We start from the raw sequence: 15,396 nt of genomic DNA, 5'->3' as shown, positions 1-15,396 counted from the left end.
ACAGAGGCAGGCCCGCTGCCATGGTGTGGCGCCTCCAGGCCTCCCCTGCAGGAGCTGTGGTGGAAGGAGGTGGCAGACATGTTAGACACGTTGTCCTTCTCCCTGCGGGAGCAGCTTTATGCCTCAGACTTGCCCCACAGCTGGTGGGAGTAGCTCAGGAGAGGAACAATTTAGGTCTCAGCTGGGTTCCCCATCCATTTTGTCAGTGAAGTGTAGGGGGTCTCCTCTTCCTCTGAGGCAGAGAGGTGGGGGCCTGCATGCCACCAACTGGTGCTGTGCATAACAGGACTGAGTATTTTGCCCCAGGATCTTCATGGTGTAGGGCAGGGACGTGTGTGTGTGCTTGCACAGCTCAGGCTGGAGGAGCAGGGGGCTGTTTTCACTCAGGTCTTGTTGGTCCACCCCATAATTTCCCAAATTGCTGTGTATTCCTGAGCCAGCACCAGGAGCACTTCAGCTCAGGAGGCTGGGAGGATGTTGGTGCATCGATCTGGAAGGCTGGCAAAAATGCTTTGAGAATCAATTTTTGTCTCAGAAAAGCCCAGGGAAGTCAATATTTCCCCAGTGTGACCTGCCTCTCTCTGTCCCCCCATTTGAGCTGACTCTGGTTGACCTTCCCAGATTGCTGGGAAGCGGGCTAGTGCTTGTCATGCTGCTTTTACACAGCCCTCTCTGCTGCCACTGCTTCGTTCCTTTAGCCAAGCTGGTGTGATTTTTCCCTTCAGACTGTGTCTTCAGCTACTGGGATAGTGTGAAGAAAGCTGCTCCTACCCCGTTTCATGGTCTTTGGGGCTAAATACATCCCCAGGCTCCTTCTCCTTGTCCTCCTCCCTGTCCACCTTGCCCACATGAGCCCACCTGCAGGAGAGGCAGCCAAGTCTGTCTGGAGACCAGTCTTATGGGAGGCAAGGAAGAAAGATCAATGGTGCAAGTTCACAACTGCCTTTTTTTTCCTCCCCTTCAGCTGTTGGCTCAGATACGTTAGGCCCATTTGTGCCTCTCTACCAGCACTCAAACCACCTCTGGGTTTTTCATCCCTTTCTGTGATTTTGGCATCTGATGTTTCAAGCAGGCATATGGTGGCTGGCCCGTCTCCCTCACTCCTCACCCACCGCCCGCTCCTCACCATGGCAGCAGCTCCTGAGGGACATTTAGGTTTAAAGGGTGAGATGTCCCCTCATTTTCCCCACTCCTACATCTTACAAACTTCCTTACTGGAAAGTTCCTCCGACTGGTTTGGTATCTGTGTATTATTAACAGGAGGTGGTTTCTTTTTACATGACTGCATTTGAAGAACTTTTTCTGCTGCGGTGTCACATGAAAGTATGAAGGAAGGAGAGTCGAAGCAGCAACAGATTCCTCTTCTGTGAGGAAAGCTGCCTTGGTGTGCAGGGTACGTGGGCTGATGCCTTACCGTGTTCCCCTAGTGTTTGTGCCGCAGGGATGAGTCGGAGACCCCACCCTTAGCACCTCACAGCTTCTCCTCAAAGTCTGCGTAAGGCTTCACAAAATCCCAGCAGTAAATGTGCGTCATGTCCCTTCTGAACAGATGCCGGGACCGCCCGTGTTTCTCTAAGCCTGTGCTTCAGCAAGTGAAGTCGACTGGAGGTTGTCTGCATGGGGTGATGCTCATGGCAGGTGATGAGGCCATGAGCGCACCCTCACGGTGTCTGCCCTTGTGGTGTTGGCCTTGGCAGGATTTAGGAACAGAGGGGCAGGAGCAGAGCTCTCTGCAAGGTGTGACAGAGGTGGGTCAGGGGTGGTAAATGTGGGTGCTGGTCGTCTTCGGGGATGCAGTCACATAGCATGGGATGGAAGGTGGCTATACGTCTCTTCCTTACAATCCATGGCAACTAGCCAGTGTGTCTCTTGCCCTGGCTGTTGCTTTTGGGAAGTGCGTGGGCAGTCGGCAGGAATAAAAGGTTCGGTTTAACTTGATGGCTTTCCATTAAGCTGTAGAGAAGAATCACAGGTACACAGCAGCCAGCTAGTCTTTGCAGCCTCCTCTCCTGAGACCCAGACCCCAGGAAACCTCTCATAAGTAGGAAAATTCTTTTAAGTTCAAGGCTTTTCCACTCCTGTTTTGATACTCTAAAATCCAAGTTGTGCTTTGCAAGCTGAGAAAGGGGGAAAATAAAAATGTCTTGTGACCCCCAGACCTAGGTAGAACTCACGCAGGGTTTTCCAAGACTGACTTTTCTCAGCTCTCCCTAAGGGCAGTGATAAAAAAAGCTCCTGGATTGCAAGTATGTTGTCTGGAAAACGCCCGTCTCCGATTTTCATTTATTTATTTAAAACTGAGGCCCTGCAATCTTGGCAAATGAGGTGAGACACATCAGCCATTCTGAGTGTGCTGATAGTGTTTCACTTTCACACGGCACCTTGTTGCTGCTTTTGGAGCCTTCCGAAGTGATTTGCAGAGCTGGAGCAGGAATTCTAACTGCATGTTTCACTGCAAGCTGGACTTGGCACGGCAGAGCTGGAGCAATCCTACGCAGCACGTAGGAATTTGTTTCAGCTTTGTATCATCACCACCTTGCCTGCGACAGTGCTGGCTTTCTCTTTTCCAGAGGAGAGAGGGCTGCTCTGCAGTTGGTGTGGGCTGGAGTGACGAGGGGTGCATAGGTGGAGAGCGTAATGGGTGCTTTGGCAGGGGGAGGGGGAGAATCAAAGCCTGGATTTCAAAAACAATAATTTAGCTTTGATTTTCACTGATTTTCCGAGTGAGTAGCGAAATCTAAGGGACTACTTGTTTGGGATTTTTGCTTGGTTTCTTCCCTTTTGTCTCTCGTTCTCTACGAGCTAGTTTATTGCAGGCAGCTCAGCATTGCAGTGACCTCGGAAAAGCCGTGTTCACAGAGCAGGTTGGCTTACCTGTTAGCACACAGTGAGTCCACAGAGTGCCTGAAAAGGAACTCTGAGCTATGGCTCCGGTTCTTTCCCTATTTGGAGCACCTTCACTTTCGGCAAGCCCAAAATAGAAGCTTATTTGTCCTTATTTGTGCTCTAATTGTACCGCTTGCACCCATTTAAATCTATATGCGACATTAAGGATTGTTAGGGGCTTGCGTTTTGGGAAATGAACTCGCATCAATAAAGTGCTCTTAAAAGCCCTGGCTGATTTTGGCTGTCCCTTCAGAATTGACCTCTGCAAACTCTTCGGATTTTGAATATAGGAGAACAGAGGAAGGAAGTCGGGTTGCAGGCAGAAGGAGCATTTATATTTTTGCCCGAAGCAAAGTTTTGGGTTTGCCTTTCTTGGCTGGAAGACAAATTCCCAGGTGCCAGTGCCTCCAGCGGGACTTGCTTGATAACCTTTAGCAGTAACATTGCGAAGAAGATTCTGACCTCTAAATATAGATTTGGATATTTATATATCTGATGCTTTGTACACACAGCGTTCGGTGGGACATAAACAGCTCCAGCAAATTGTATTTACCTCCAGCATGGAAACAAAGGCTTGATTGCATCACATGAGCGTGCTCGGTGCCTTTTATTTATGTACTCCTGGCCACACCAGGCAGGGAAGGGGGGAATGCTGCCTTTTGTTTTTCGACCCCTAGAAGACCCTGGAGACTTCTCTTTAGCTACCATTTGCCCTCTTCTGCTCTTCGGTAGACTGTTTACATCTTGCTTTATAGACTCGGAGTGTGTACGTATAAACATACAGATTTCGCAGTCATGTGGTCTCCTTTTCTCAAGAATAACAGACGGCAACTTTATGATCTGAGTGATTTTATTTGAACACAGCTGTGGCCTTGTGATTTAAATATTTCAATAAATTTTAAACTAACTAGACGAGAGGAAATTGTGCAGGGAAACGGGTTGGAGCGTGGAAGGAAGGTTCTCCAAGGACGGAGGCAATGTGGGCTCTGCATGGACGCTCCTGGCCCCATTGTCTTCCCATCAGAAGGCCCGTGACACCTTCCCTGGTCAGAAAGCCTCTCCCAGCATCCTTCCCCTCCCTGCAGAGATGCTCTTGACTGTTGGAAATGAATGGGAGTTTGTGTGGATGGAGGGAGGGAGGGGTGCTGCAAGCTCAAGTGCTGTTCCCTTGGGTCCAGGCTAGCTGAAACGCAGCCCCAGGCTGTGTGTGTTTGTTCAGGCCTGCACCTTGGAGCAGCTGGGTGTAAAGAGGCTTTGCGGAGCTTTTGGATTCCTCTTTTAGCATTGTGAATTCTTCATCTTTCCTCAGATGTCTCGTGATGAGTAAGGGGAGAAGAGGGGAAGGGGGAACTGCAGGAGCAGACTGCGGATTTGGCTGCCATGCTTTTGTCTTGACAATTGGATTATTTTGAAGTGATTTTAACTTTCATTTCTTGTGCTGTATCCTATCAGCTTGCCTGTTCGAGAGGCTGCTGTGCCTGTTACCGTGTAAATGTACTGGTGAGGGAGAACATTCAGAGATGAAAACAGAGGTGCTACAAGCCAAGGGTGTTTCACATCCCAGAACCACTGCCATCAGACTCTTTCACACCATCATCCTCGAGATCTCGTTGCACCACATTTCCCGTTCCATTTATTTCATGGTCCTTTTCTCACGCTTTACCCCTGCCTTGCGTATGTTCCTGTAAGTCTGCCCCACTCTTTGGTGACTTGTTCATCTGCTGGGAGCTGGGGAGTGCAGTTCAGTGTTTCTAGGTACTGTTTTCAGCTCTCCCAGCTTTTGGTGATGATTCTTAGTCTTTACACGGTCAGCTTTCCCTGTGCAAAACAGTTTAAAAGTCCACTCTTCAGAAATAAGAGGCTTTGCAAAATCATCCCACTTGAATATCTCTCTCGGATCAGGCCCTTAATCATTTTGTGATGTCAAATAGAGGCAAAGACTACTTGTTCCCAAAAGGTGAAGAGGTTTAATTTCATCCGAGACCATTAGAGAACAGCAGTGATAATGCTACTATTAATTGCAAACAGTGTTTATTGAGTTTGTCTGGCCTCATGACAATGATTATGTTTCCTTTTTGTTTTGTTTTTTCCTTAAAGGTCCCCCTGTGTTCATTAAAAAACCCGTGGACCAAATTGGTGTGTCAGGAGGGGTGGCCTCCTTTGTATGCCAAGCAACTGGAGACCCAAAGCCACGGGTCACCTGGAACAAGAAAGGGAAGAAAGTGAACTCTCAGAGGTTTGAGGTAAGAGACGTCCATCAAATCACTGTCTGTGCATGTGTAAAGAGAGACCAGCACAAAGCAGCTCGTGCTCTCGTGGCCATTCTAAGAGCCAGTAATAGAGGGAGGTTTGGAATGGGAGGAGTTTTAACAGCAGAAAGAGTGAAATGCAAGTTTTTGGCCATGTCAACAGCTGGGATTGTTCCAGAGCAAGAGAGAGCTTGGCTTACTTACGTTATTGGAGTTTTTTCTCTTGTTTTGTTGGTTGTTTTTTTTTCCTTCCCCCTCCTCAGATACAATATAAAGCTGCCTCCTTCCCTCTGTAAGAAACTCCAGCTAAGCTGGTGGTACTGCATCTCTGTACATGTACCTTTCGTACCCATCCACGGCTCATTATTTTAACCCTGGGACAGCCTGGAGTAAACATTACAGTTGCTGGCAGCCAAACCCAAGCAATTGGTATTGTTTAGATAGAAATGAGAGTGGAGGAACAAGAACTAGGAGGTCAGCCTGTGGAATTCGCTGTGGGACTCTGTCCTGCCAGGCAGCTGTGAGCTGAGAAGAGCTCTGTGGTGTTAGTTGCCCATGCAGATGGAGGAAGGAGGTGGGGATTTGTTTTTATTTTGTTTTCCCTTGGTCAGTTTCCCTGTGCTTAATCACAGTTGTGCTCTGAACACCCACCCCAAGCACACACTCACCATGGCTCATTATTTCGGAGTATTTGGGGTGTGTATATCAGGTTTTTTGGGTCAGTGGTCAGGGATGGGGCTTGGTGTGGAGCAGTTCTCTGCCAGCTTGAGGTCAGTGGAGAGAGAAACTGCCTATGCTGGCCATGTGCAGGGAATTGCAGGACAGCTTAAGTGTGGTTTCAAGTGTCTGTGTTTGGACAAGGGCTGGTACATCCTTTAGAAGCGGGAATGAGCCTCCTGCTTCCAACCCAAGGATGCTTACTGTCTCTCTTTCCCTTTATCCTCCAGACAATCGAATTTGATGAAAGCGCAGGTGCTGTTTTGAGGATCCAGCCACTCCGGACTCCCCGGGATGAGAACATTTACGAGTGTGTTGCTCAGAACCCTCATGGGGAGGTTACCGTCCATGCCAAGCTCACCGTCCTCCGAGGTAAGGATCGTGCCTGCCTGCCATGTGTCAGCATCGGGGGGGGAAAGGGCCCCTTGAGCTTCTCCCTTTCTTCAGATGAGTGGGAAATGTCACAAAACACATGGCCCAAGGACAAAGTCCTTCATTTTTGGTTTGTCGGACTTGTCAGATCCGTTTGCTCTTTATAAAATTGCCATGTAAGAAACAAAGCTGGACTGCTTGCTAAAACCAGACCATTCGGGAGGTTTGACTGGAAGATGAGCTGAGGTTCCTTCCAACCTGAATTACCCCATGGTGCTATGATTTTCCCTCACCTCCAATAAAAATTTCCTCCCTGGGTTTACAAGCAGCACCAGAGATCCTTTGCTCCATGCACTCTCTGAGAGCACAGTTCCCCTCTCCATTTTGTTCTTTTTTTTTCCACTTGTCCCCACTCTAGAGGATGTTTACATGGATGCCTCCTTCGTGTCATCTGTTGGAAATATGCTCTCTGAACTTGACGTGGGGGAGGGAACAATATGCTGTTGCTGTGGATGCCTCTGGATGTTTTCCGTTATTACCCTGGAGATCTGTAAAATTGCCTTGTGAAACACCAAACGAGGCTGCTTGCTCAAACTGACCCACTTTAGGAGGAAAGATGGGTGGTGATCTCCATTCAAACCACAGGGCAATGCGAGTGATCCTGGCAGAAAAGCCTGGCGGGGGCTGGTGGGGTGCCCGTGAGCTCCTGACGGGGCCTTAGCTCGGGAGCGTTGGCTGTGGATGCAGCCATCAGCAGGAGGTGCTGTAGAAAAGCTGCAGGCTTTTGGATGGGGACACTTGTGGTAAGAACAGGCATTTCTGCAGTGAGCAGTGCTCACAGCAGTTTGAGGTGCTCCAGGCATTGTGTGGTCCTCCTAAGACCAAGTGGTGGCTGGGGCTGAATGCCAATTGCCTTTTCTTCAGCAGTTTCAGTGTTCTCAAGAGCATCTGGAGTCCTTTTGTTTGAAAAGAGAGCGAGCACATCCCGAATAGTGCAGAGCTCAATTTGTGTGCAAATCCCCAGCACACAGCAATAACTAAAGATCAGGCGTAAAGGGCACGTGGCAAAACCCTTCGTGTCCCTTGGGAGCAGGAATATCCCTTCTGCTGCCCACCTGCAGGCTCCGTGCTGTCGGGATGCTGCCTGCCTTTGCGCACGCGGGCCCGTGGTCCAGTCACGCCTGCCAGATTTGTGTAGGTGCACTTCAGTCGTTGTGCTGCTCCTCTGCCTGGCGTGGCATTTAACCTTCTGTTCGCTGCCTGTGGTGGGCTGTCGCTGTCAGGAGGCTGCAGCAGCGCTCTGCGACAGGAGCGTGTCGAGCTGGGAGCCTTGTTCTTCGCACTTAGTCCCCTGTGTTCTCTGGAGCTGCGATGGGTTGGGAGAGGTGCCCCCGTGATCACACGCAAAATCCCTACCCCTACAATTCCGTTGCGAGCAGTGGCAAGAGAGAAAGTGCTCCTCCAGCTCCTGCTCTCGCAACCCCTCTGGATTCTCACGTCGTTTTTCAGGCACGCTCTGCCACAAGAAAGCTGCAGCGCCTGGGAAATGCCGAGCTGAGCTCAGTGGCTGTCCTTGGGGACAGCGCTCCTCTGTACATGTCTTTTTGCAGCTCTTCCTTCCGCTACCAGCATCACACACGTGTCAGCGAGAGAGACAGATGACAGAACAGGAGCTGCGTCTCCCCGCTGCCTGCCTAATTACGCTCGTTGCTGATCCCACCAGAACATGATCACTGCGTGCTTTGCTCCTGGGCTGCGGTGCTTTCAGGAGCACTGCTGCTCCGTTTGCCTAACAGGGCCGTGTTGGGCAGCTTTGTTAGCTGGCCGTGCCCGAGCAGCTGAGGCACACGGCTCAGGATACCTGGGGGAGCAGTAAGTACCCGCAGGCTGGGCCAGCAAGTTTGTTGGAGAGCATCAAAGAGGCAGATTTTGTAGGATCCCCTCCCCTTCCCTCCTCCGCTGGAGTTATTCCATCCTTAATCTTTCCTTGGCTTTCACGTAGCACATATTTTCTCCTCTTTATGCTCCTTTTTAAGTGCTGGGAAAGTTAAAAGGGCCAAGCACAAGTCCACTAATCCCCACAATAACAATTTAGTCCGCTGGCATCTCTTCCTCTCTTTTCCCTCCCTGCTCCTGCATTCACCCACTCTCCTGTTTGTCTTTTCTCCATCTTTCCATGCAATGCCTCCTCCTCTTTTCTGTCTTCTCTCACTTTCAGAGCTAATGCTTAGCATAAAGATGGGGGCTGCTGCACAGCTTGGAGATGAATGTGAGCTGTCATTTGCAGAAGCTGCCACCTTGACATGTTTTGGAGTGTGGAAACCTGGGCTCCAGCTGTTACAAACTCTGCAGATTGGGGTTTGGTCTAATTCTACAGCCTGTGGCTGTACTGTTGTACTCAGTTAGTGTGTGGACCTTCATGTAGTACGCCTGTATGAACAGTTACGGGATTTCCTCAATGCCAGTGCAAGCAGTCTGATGAACAGAAGAGAAAAAAATGCATTCTTCCCTCCTAGATGCAGCTGCTGAAGGGACTGGGAGTAAACCCCTCTCCGGTTATCCACAGGGCTGCTCCTGGATCGGAACCTGGTAGAAGTCCACGTGCATTCACTTAAAAACAGGAAGCTGCAGGAGAGGAAAACCTTTGGGAGCTTCTGGGAAGCTGAGCTTGTGATGGACACCATTCAACTCGCAGGCTCTTAGCACCAGCTCTGCTGGCTTCGTTGTCCATCCTGTTCTGGTTCTCAAGGGATCTGAGTTTTGATAGGGCTGCGGAGATTTGCTGCGCTCCCCACAGCTGGACACAGCGCCTGCAGACCTGGTTCCTGCAGAGCCCAAAGAAGAGGAAAGAAAGTGGTTTGGGGAAGCATTTTCCAGTTATTGTTGACCCCAGCTGCTGTCGTTTTTCGTAATAACTTAGCAGAAAGGAAGCTGGTTGGCACAGGCACCCCAGCTCCCACTTGGGATTGTTTCTCTTAAGCTCCACACTCCCAGGAAAGATTTACGTAATTTGCTTTTTTTATTATTATTATTGCTTCCTATGTAGAGATGAGAGTTTCCCTCCTTTCTGGTGGCCTAAGAGAGAGATTCTCGTGCTGCAGAGGACTGTCCTGTGCTGCGAGCACAGGGGAGCCTTGCTGCAACCCTCTGCCTGCGCTGCCTCTGCTGCTGGATTTGGAGCAGGGGCCAGGCAGGGCTTGGCCCTTTGCTTTATCGAAGCTGATAGAGTTCCACGGGGGTTACCCTTTGTGAGCTGTTAGTAAATGCAACATGAATTGTACACTGATCCCATAAAAACCAGTGCTTGGTCCAGATAAACGTAATGGAAGAAAATTCGCTGTGCCCTGATAGCTTGCTGCACACTGGCCGATCCTATCTGTTCCTGAGGATTACTGCACTCTGGAAAATTGAGGAAAACTGGCTATTAGACATGTAAGGGCTGCGGTGGTTATTACCAGTGTGTGATGCAGGCTGCTGGGGACGGATATTCAGAACTTTTTCGAGTGATTCCCTGTAGCTTTTTTATGAAGTGTTCATTTCTCTACCAGTCCTGGCCTGAAATGTTCCTCACACGTTTCCTACTCAGAGAAGACATCTGGTGTGGGCTTGTGTAACGTTCTAGCAAGACTCTGCTGTTTTGTTGCTTTTTGTAATTGCTGGCTTTTTATCAGCAAAAATAAACAAAAATCAGTTGGAGAGGCTCAGCAGAAAGCAGCGAGTCCCACGGGAGCACATCTTAAGGCAAAGCTGGCCTCTCTGAAATGTTACCTTGCCACTTGAAAAGCTCTTGGCAGGCTTGCTTCAAATTTGACTTGTTTTTCTGTTCTTGTAATGACCTGAAGATAAGGCCAAGTAGCGAGCAGATTAGTCCTGTACTTTATGAATAATGTCAGACCAATTTTAACTCAGATGCCTTTATAAGGAGTGTACAGGGGGGCACGCTGTAGGGAAGGCAGTGAATTACCTGCACTGCTACAGGAGCCAACATGCATATCGAAGTCTCTATAGACCAGCAAATATTTAATAACATTGTTAGGCTATTTAGCTATTTTCATAGCAAAACTCTCAATCATAATACATGGAATCAACAAACAAAGCACGCATTACATATCCTGGCATGTATTAAATTCGTCTTTAGCTGTGTAATAGCAGTTATCTAAGACACGGGGACATACGTATTGATGGCTAGAACTTGTTGATGTAATTTTACAAAATGCATAATGCAGGGATACCTGTTGGGGAGGGGGTAGCTGTAAGGAGCTCATTAACGTAAGGGAAAAACAGGAATAAGGTTTAGGAGTGCTGGATTTTGATCCCAATGCTGCTTAAAATTAATGTCGCTCCAGCTGCTTCGTCTCTGCGTTCTTGGCTCTTCCAGCTTGAAGTGAGAGCAGTCGAGTGATCAGAGACCAGCCAGTGTCCGTGAGCTGCACTTTGTATCTCCAAAGAGCACAAAATTCCTCCTCCTCTTCTCTTCAGCAACATCCTCACTGTACCTTTCTGCATTCAGCACATAGCGCGTCTGTACATGCTCACGCCCTCATTCTCTTCTAAATTATTAAACAACTCTGCACACCCTGCGGGAAAAAGAGCAGCAGCAACACCCGCCTTATCGTTCCTCATCATCCTCATTGCCAGCGCAGCTAATTATCTAAACACAGAGGTGCCACCTTCCAGAGTGACAAAGAGGTGCCAGGTACCGGTGTCTCCTTCTGCTGTAGCTGGCGACCTTTGCTTTCTCCGTACGAACATGTGTGTGTGTCAGCACATGCATCCTCCAGCAGGATTTATTATAAATGAGAGCTGAAGTGCTCTCCTCTTCTCTCCCTGCCTCCCTCCATCTCTCCTCCCCTACTCTTTCTCACTCTTTGTTCAGTGGCCTTGAGGTAATTTATCTGCTTTTCCTTAAGGGAGGCCCTCACGCTTCTCAGGCTAAGAGCAGGTACGAGCGAGGTGTTTTGGAGGCTCTGGCAATACGGTAAGTGCAGCACGTGAAAACATTTCCCTGCGTAAGCCAGCGTGATTTGCAGCAGCAGGCCAGATGTGCCCTCAAAGCATCTTCAGCTCGCATCTTGCTTCTTTTGTTCTAGCCAGTTGCCTGGGCTGCTTTCAGAAAGAGAATTCACAACCCGAACCGTTCCTTATTTATTTATTTGGTAACAGGTTTGGGCTAGCGTTTGGGGATTGAGGGGGAGGGTGGCAGGGCATGTGTGTGCATGTCTTGTGGGGATTGAGTTGAGACTGTAATTGCATTATTACAGGGAATCCAATTGTTAGGGGATGAAGCCAGCTTCACTTTCCTGGCAGGAAGGAAATCTGAGCCCTTGAATCAGTGCAATATGCGATGTTCGGAGATGCTTCCTCTGCTGATCTGATCCTCAAATCTGATCACGCCTCTAGTCGCAGTTGTTTTAATTAAACTCAGAGGAATTCTGCACAATGTGCTGCAAGATTAACATTTTTGTTTAATTAGAAACACTCGGTAATAACGGTTGCAGCGAGCCTCCCCCCAACACGCATGCACATACACGCACACACGTGCGCACACACGACCACACGCGCCCTGGCAGTCGGGAGGGCTGTCCTCTCGGTGGATTAATTGGCTCGTGAAATTAACGGGCACGGGTCTGAGCCAGGTGGAGGAGCATCACCAGGGAGCAGGATAAAAGCGGTAATCAATAATGATGTCATCTGCAGCCAATGCGGCAGCAGCTCCCCGGCTCCTTAACAACACACCACCGCCTGGTTAAATAGGAGAAGGGAAGAGAAGACGTTAAAAGCCTGGCTGAAAGCTGTGCAAAGGCAAAGCAATTCCCAGGGCCCTTCTGTCCTGAGCTCACTCTGGTGGGGGCTGGGGTTTTGCAGCACGCAGGATCTGCAAGAGCAGGAGCTGGAGACTCCTGCGATGCCCGAGCACAGCCTGGTGAACCGAGATCTCAAAGCCTTGCTTCAGTCCCTTGTTAAAGACGTTTGTCTTTTTATTTTGAATGCAATACCCGGGTTTAGAGGCGTTTACAGATGCACTGAAATGACTGCCCCTTTATACAGCTGTAAGTTTGGCCATACTAGGAAATCTGCGTTTCTTCAGCAGTTCTAAGACCGTACGTGTTGCTGTTTGTGGTCAGATTCCTTTGATATATGAGGAGAGGTGTGGTTAGTACATTTCACTCTCCAGTGACTCATAATAGATGCTTTATAACTCTCCAACAATGGTCCGAAGAAGGAAACAATGCCCAATTTTAAACACACAATTGAGGCATTTAGAAGCCTTTTCTCCTCCGCAGTAGCTGTGCAGTGCTAATAATGGTATTAGACAAGAATTTCGTGGCCTGGGGTATCAGGGCACCACACAAACCTCTGGCTGTGCCTTCATGCTCTTCGTAGCTTTCCAGAAGCTGAGTGAGAGGCACAGCAGTGGCGTAACACTGACCCCATACCACGTGTGTTCAGAGCTCATGTACAGCAGTACAGGGATCTGGCAATTCTGCTTTGCTGCTACAGCAAAAGACACCCACCACAGCGAGGCCACTGGGTTTCTCTTTTATTGCACCATCTCTGGGCTCAGCCATAGGTAGTTTGGCTCCATCACTCCTGATGTGCAGTGTGCCAGTAGCAGGAAATGAGCTCTCGTGTTTGCAGGTGGCAGGGAGGATTCCCAGCCTGAGCATGGGGACGGAGTTTCCATCCCATCCCTGCCGCCATCACGAGAGCTCCTGTTGGTTTCAGTGCAGGGCTGGTGCACCTCTGCTTTTTATAAAAACCCACCTTTTTAAAGCCCAAATGCTTTCTGTGTTATTTCCCTTCTGTTGTCTCAGCTGCTTTTGGGCTGGATTTGATGCTGTGGCATCCCCAGGCTGTGATTCCTTAACGCGCCTCATTTGTAATGACAGAGAATCCCCGTAAACTCTCTGCCTGGTGCCCACATCCTCCCTCAAAGGCAGATTTGCTGTAGGAAGAAATGTCATGTTCCTGAGCCATAGCAGCCAGCGTAGGCCAGGGCTCTTCCACGTGATGGAGGAGGTCACGCCAGAGATTATGGGGGACGCGCTGGGGTTTTGTATTAGTTATCACAAATTAGTCAACGTCAGTTCGGATTGCCCTCCTCGCCCTCATTAGTGAAGGCAAAGGCAAGGCAGAGGAAGCAGGAAGCTCTCCTGAGCCTGTCTTCTAGGTGCTGGTGCCACATCCCTCTTCTTCTAGGGCAGCAGCACGCTGCTAATAAATCTGAAAATCACACCCTGTCTGCCAGCGCCTGGCTGACTGTCGTGGTATGTCCCCCCTGGTGCCTGCAGCTGGATGATATTTTCCTCTCCTCTCCCTCCTAGTTTCCACTGCGCCTTTGACATTCCTTTTCACGCAGTCACTTTCGTTGTTCCTCTGGTGCAGCATATTTTGTACTATGGGGTTTGGAGGGGGAAGAGGAATCGCTCCTCTCTGATGTGACTGCGTGTGCCGTCCCCTGCAGTACGGGGATCTTTGCCACGTGTGTGCACAGCTCCTGCTGTAAAACCAATAAACGCACTCACCTGCCTGACAGAGGGACTCGGTGCGAGACCTGGAGAAGCTTTGAGGTGGCTGTAGCCATGCCCCAAAGCTTTTTTGAATAATTCATTGTAGTTAACTGTAAAATTTTCCTGTGGGATGTTCGGATAGTCAAACGTAATGGACAAGTGAGGAAGTTTTGCTGCATGATGTGTTTCCACGACTCATCCATGGACCATTTGCAGGAGCCTTCTTTTAAGTTGTGTTGCTCAGGGTACTGGGCAGCGCATCTGCCTGGTGGTTTTCTCAGGGTTTTCCATTGAATTTCAGCTGCCGTGTCCCTGCTGGGTGTGTAACCACTCTTCATTTGCTCTCTCCCACCAGAGGACCAGTTACCTCCTGGGTTCCCCAACATCGACATGGGGCCCCAGCTGAAAGTGGTGGAGCGGACGCGAACAGCCACAATGCTCTGTGCGGCCAGCGGGAACCCAGACCCCGAGATCACTTGGTTCAAAGATTTCCTGCCCGTCGACCCCAGCGCAAGCAATGGGAGAATAAAACAGCTGCGATCAGGTAAGGTCTCCGTGCGAGGCTTGAAGATCAAGACCCAGATACAGCTGTGAAGAGAATGCTCAGAGGTTCCTGAAACAGAGGGGGGACCTGTAGACATGGGCCCCACTGCTGTGCATTGGGGCATTAGCTTTTCTTCAGTTTTAGGACTGTTCTTACCCAGGGAGTGGTTGGAGCATTTTTTTCCCTCCATCCCATCCTCCTGCCCTTCCCTGCTGTGTAGTTGGCATAAATCACAGCAGGGAAGCTGGTTTCTGGGCAGGAGACACTGTAACCAGTCCACTTGCCTCCTAATGATGCTGTTCGAGCTCAGGGGGAATTGGGGATTGGGCAGGAGCTGAGTGTTTCCTCCTCAGCCCAAGACCTGGGTAAGGAAGAAAAAGAACCTCTACAGCAGACAGCACCGTAGGCCACACGTACCTGGTACAAGGTCCACAGCTAAGGCAGCCTCTTACTGTCGAAGCAGGATCCTGTTGGTGTAAATTGAGCCTGTCAAGCTGGTGTTGAAGAGCAGCTCTTGCAGGATCTCTCTGGCATTGAGTCCCTGCAGCCATTGCTGGAGAGCAGTTGTGAGCATTCTCGAGTGACCCCTTGGTGCTCAGTGGCAGTGCCCATGGAGTGGATCTCCATGAACAGATGTACCCCAGCTCCGTGGCTCTTGTCAGTTCTCTGTCTTTCCCCATCTGCTTGTCCATCTGTCTCTTTTGTTTGTTTTATGTTTGTTGCTTTTTGTGTGTGTCAACGTGACATCTCTTAATATTCATCTTCCAGGAGCTGTTTGTGTACTTGTTAAATATCCTAGTTCACAGTGTGAATGTGTGTGTGCATGCGAGGAGGGCACAGGTGTATTTATTTTTGAATGCTACTGATAAAACGCTTTCATTTCTCAACTTAAAAAAAAGAGTGTCTCTCTGAAAATATGCAAATACGAAACAAGCTGTGGCAGTTTTGCTTTTTGACAAAAACGAACCCAAGACATAATCCTTTTCAAGTACTTCTTGGACTGACTGCTTTAACCCAGCCTAAAGAAAACGTGCCTGTGTGGTTGGACCTAGCAAGTCCTAGCATCTCTTCAACTACTCAGAACGCTCCTTTGGCCAAGAGAGATAGAGCACTTGCA

At 49.4% G+C, this 15,396-nt stretch overlaps 1 protein-coding gene across 1 annotated transcript in view; it reads left to right on the top strand.

The window, feature by feature from the left end:
• PTPRS (protein tyrosine phosphatase receptor type S) overlaps positions 1 to 15,396 on the top strand; it is a 130,152-nt gene that overhangs the window by 44,454 nt on the left and 70,302 nt on the right. The window contains exons 3-5 of the mRNA XM_084302573.1: positions 4,984 to 5,129; positions 6,083 to 6,224; positions 14,091 to 14,279. Of these exons, the coding sequence (XP_084158699.1) occupies positions 4,984 to 5,129; positions 6,083 to 6,224; positions 14,091 to 14,279 (477 nt within the window). The remainder of the gene's footprint in view (positions 1 to 4,983; positions 5,130 to 6,082; positions 6,225 to 14,090; positions 14,280 to 15,396) is intronic.

The sequence above is a fragment of the Netta rufina genome, assembly GCF_964035555.1.
Source record: "Netta rufina genome assembly, chromosome: 28".
NCBI lineage: Eukaryota > Metazoa > Chordata > Aves > Anseriformes > Anatidae > Netta > Netta rufina.
This window is presented reverse-complemented; position numbering and strand designations above follow the sequence as displayed.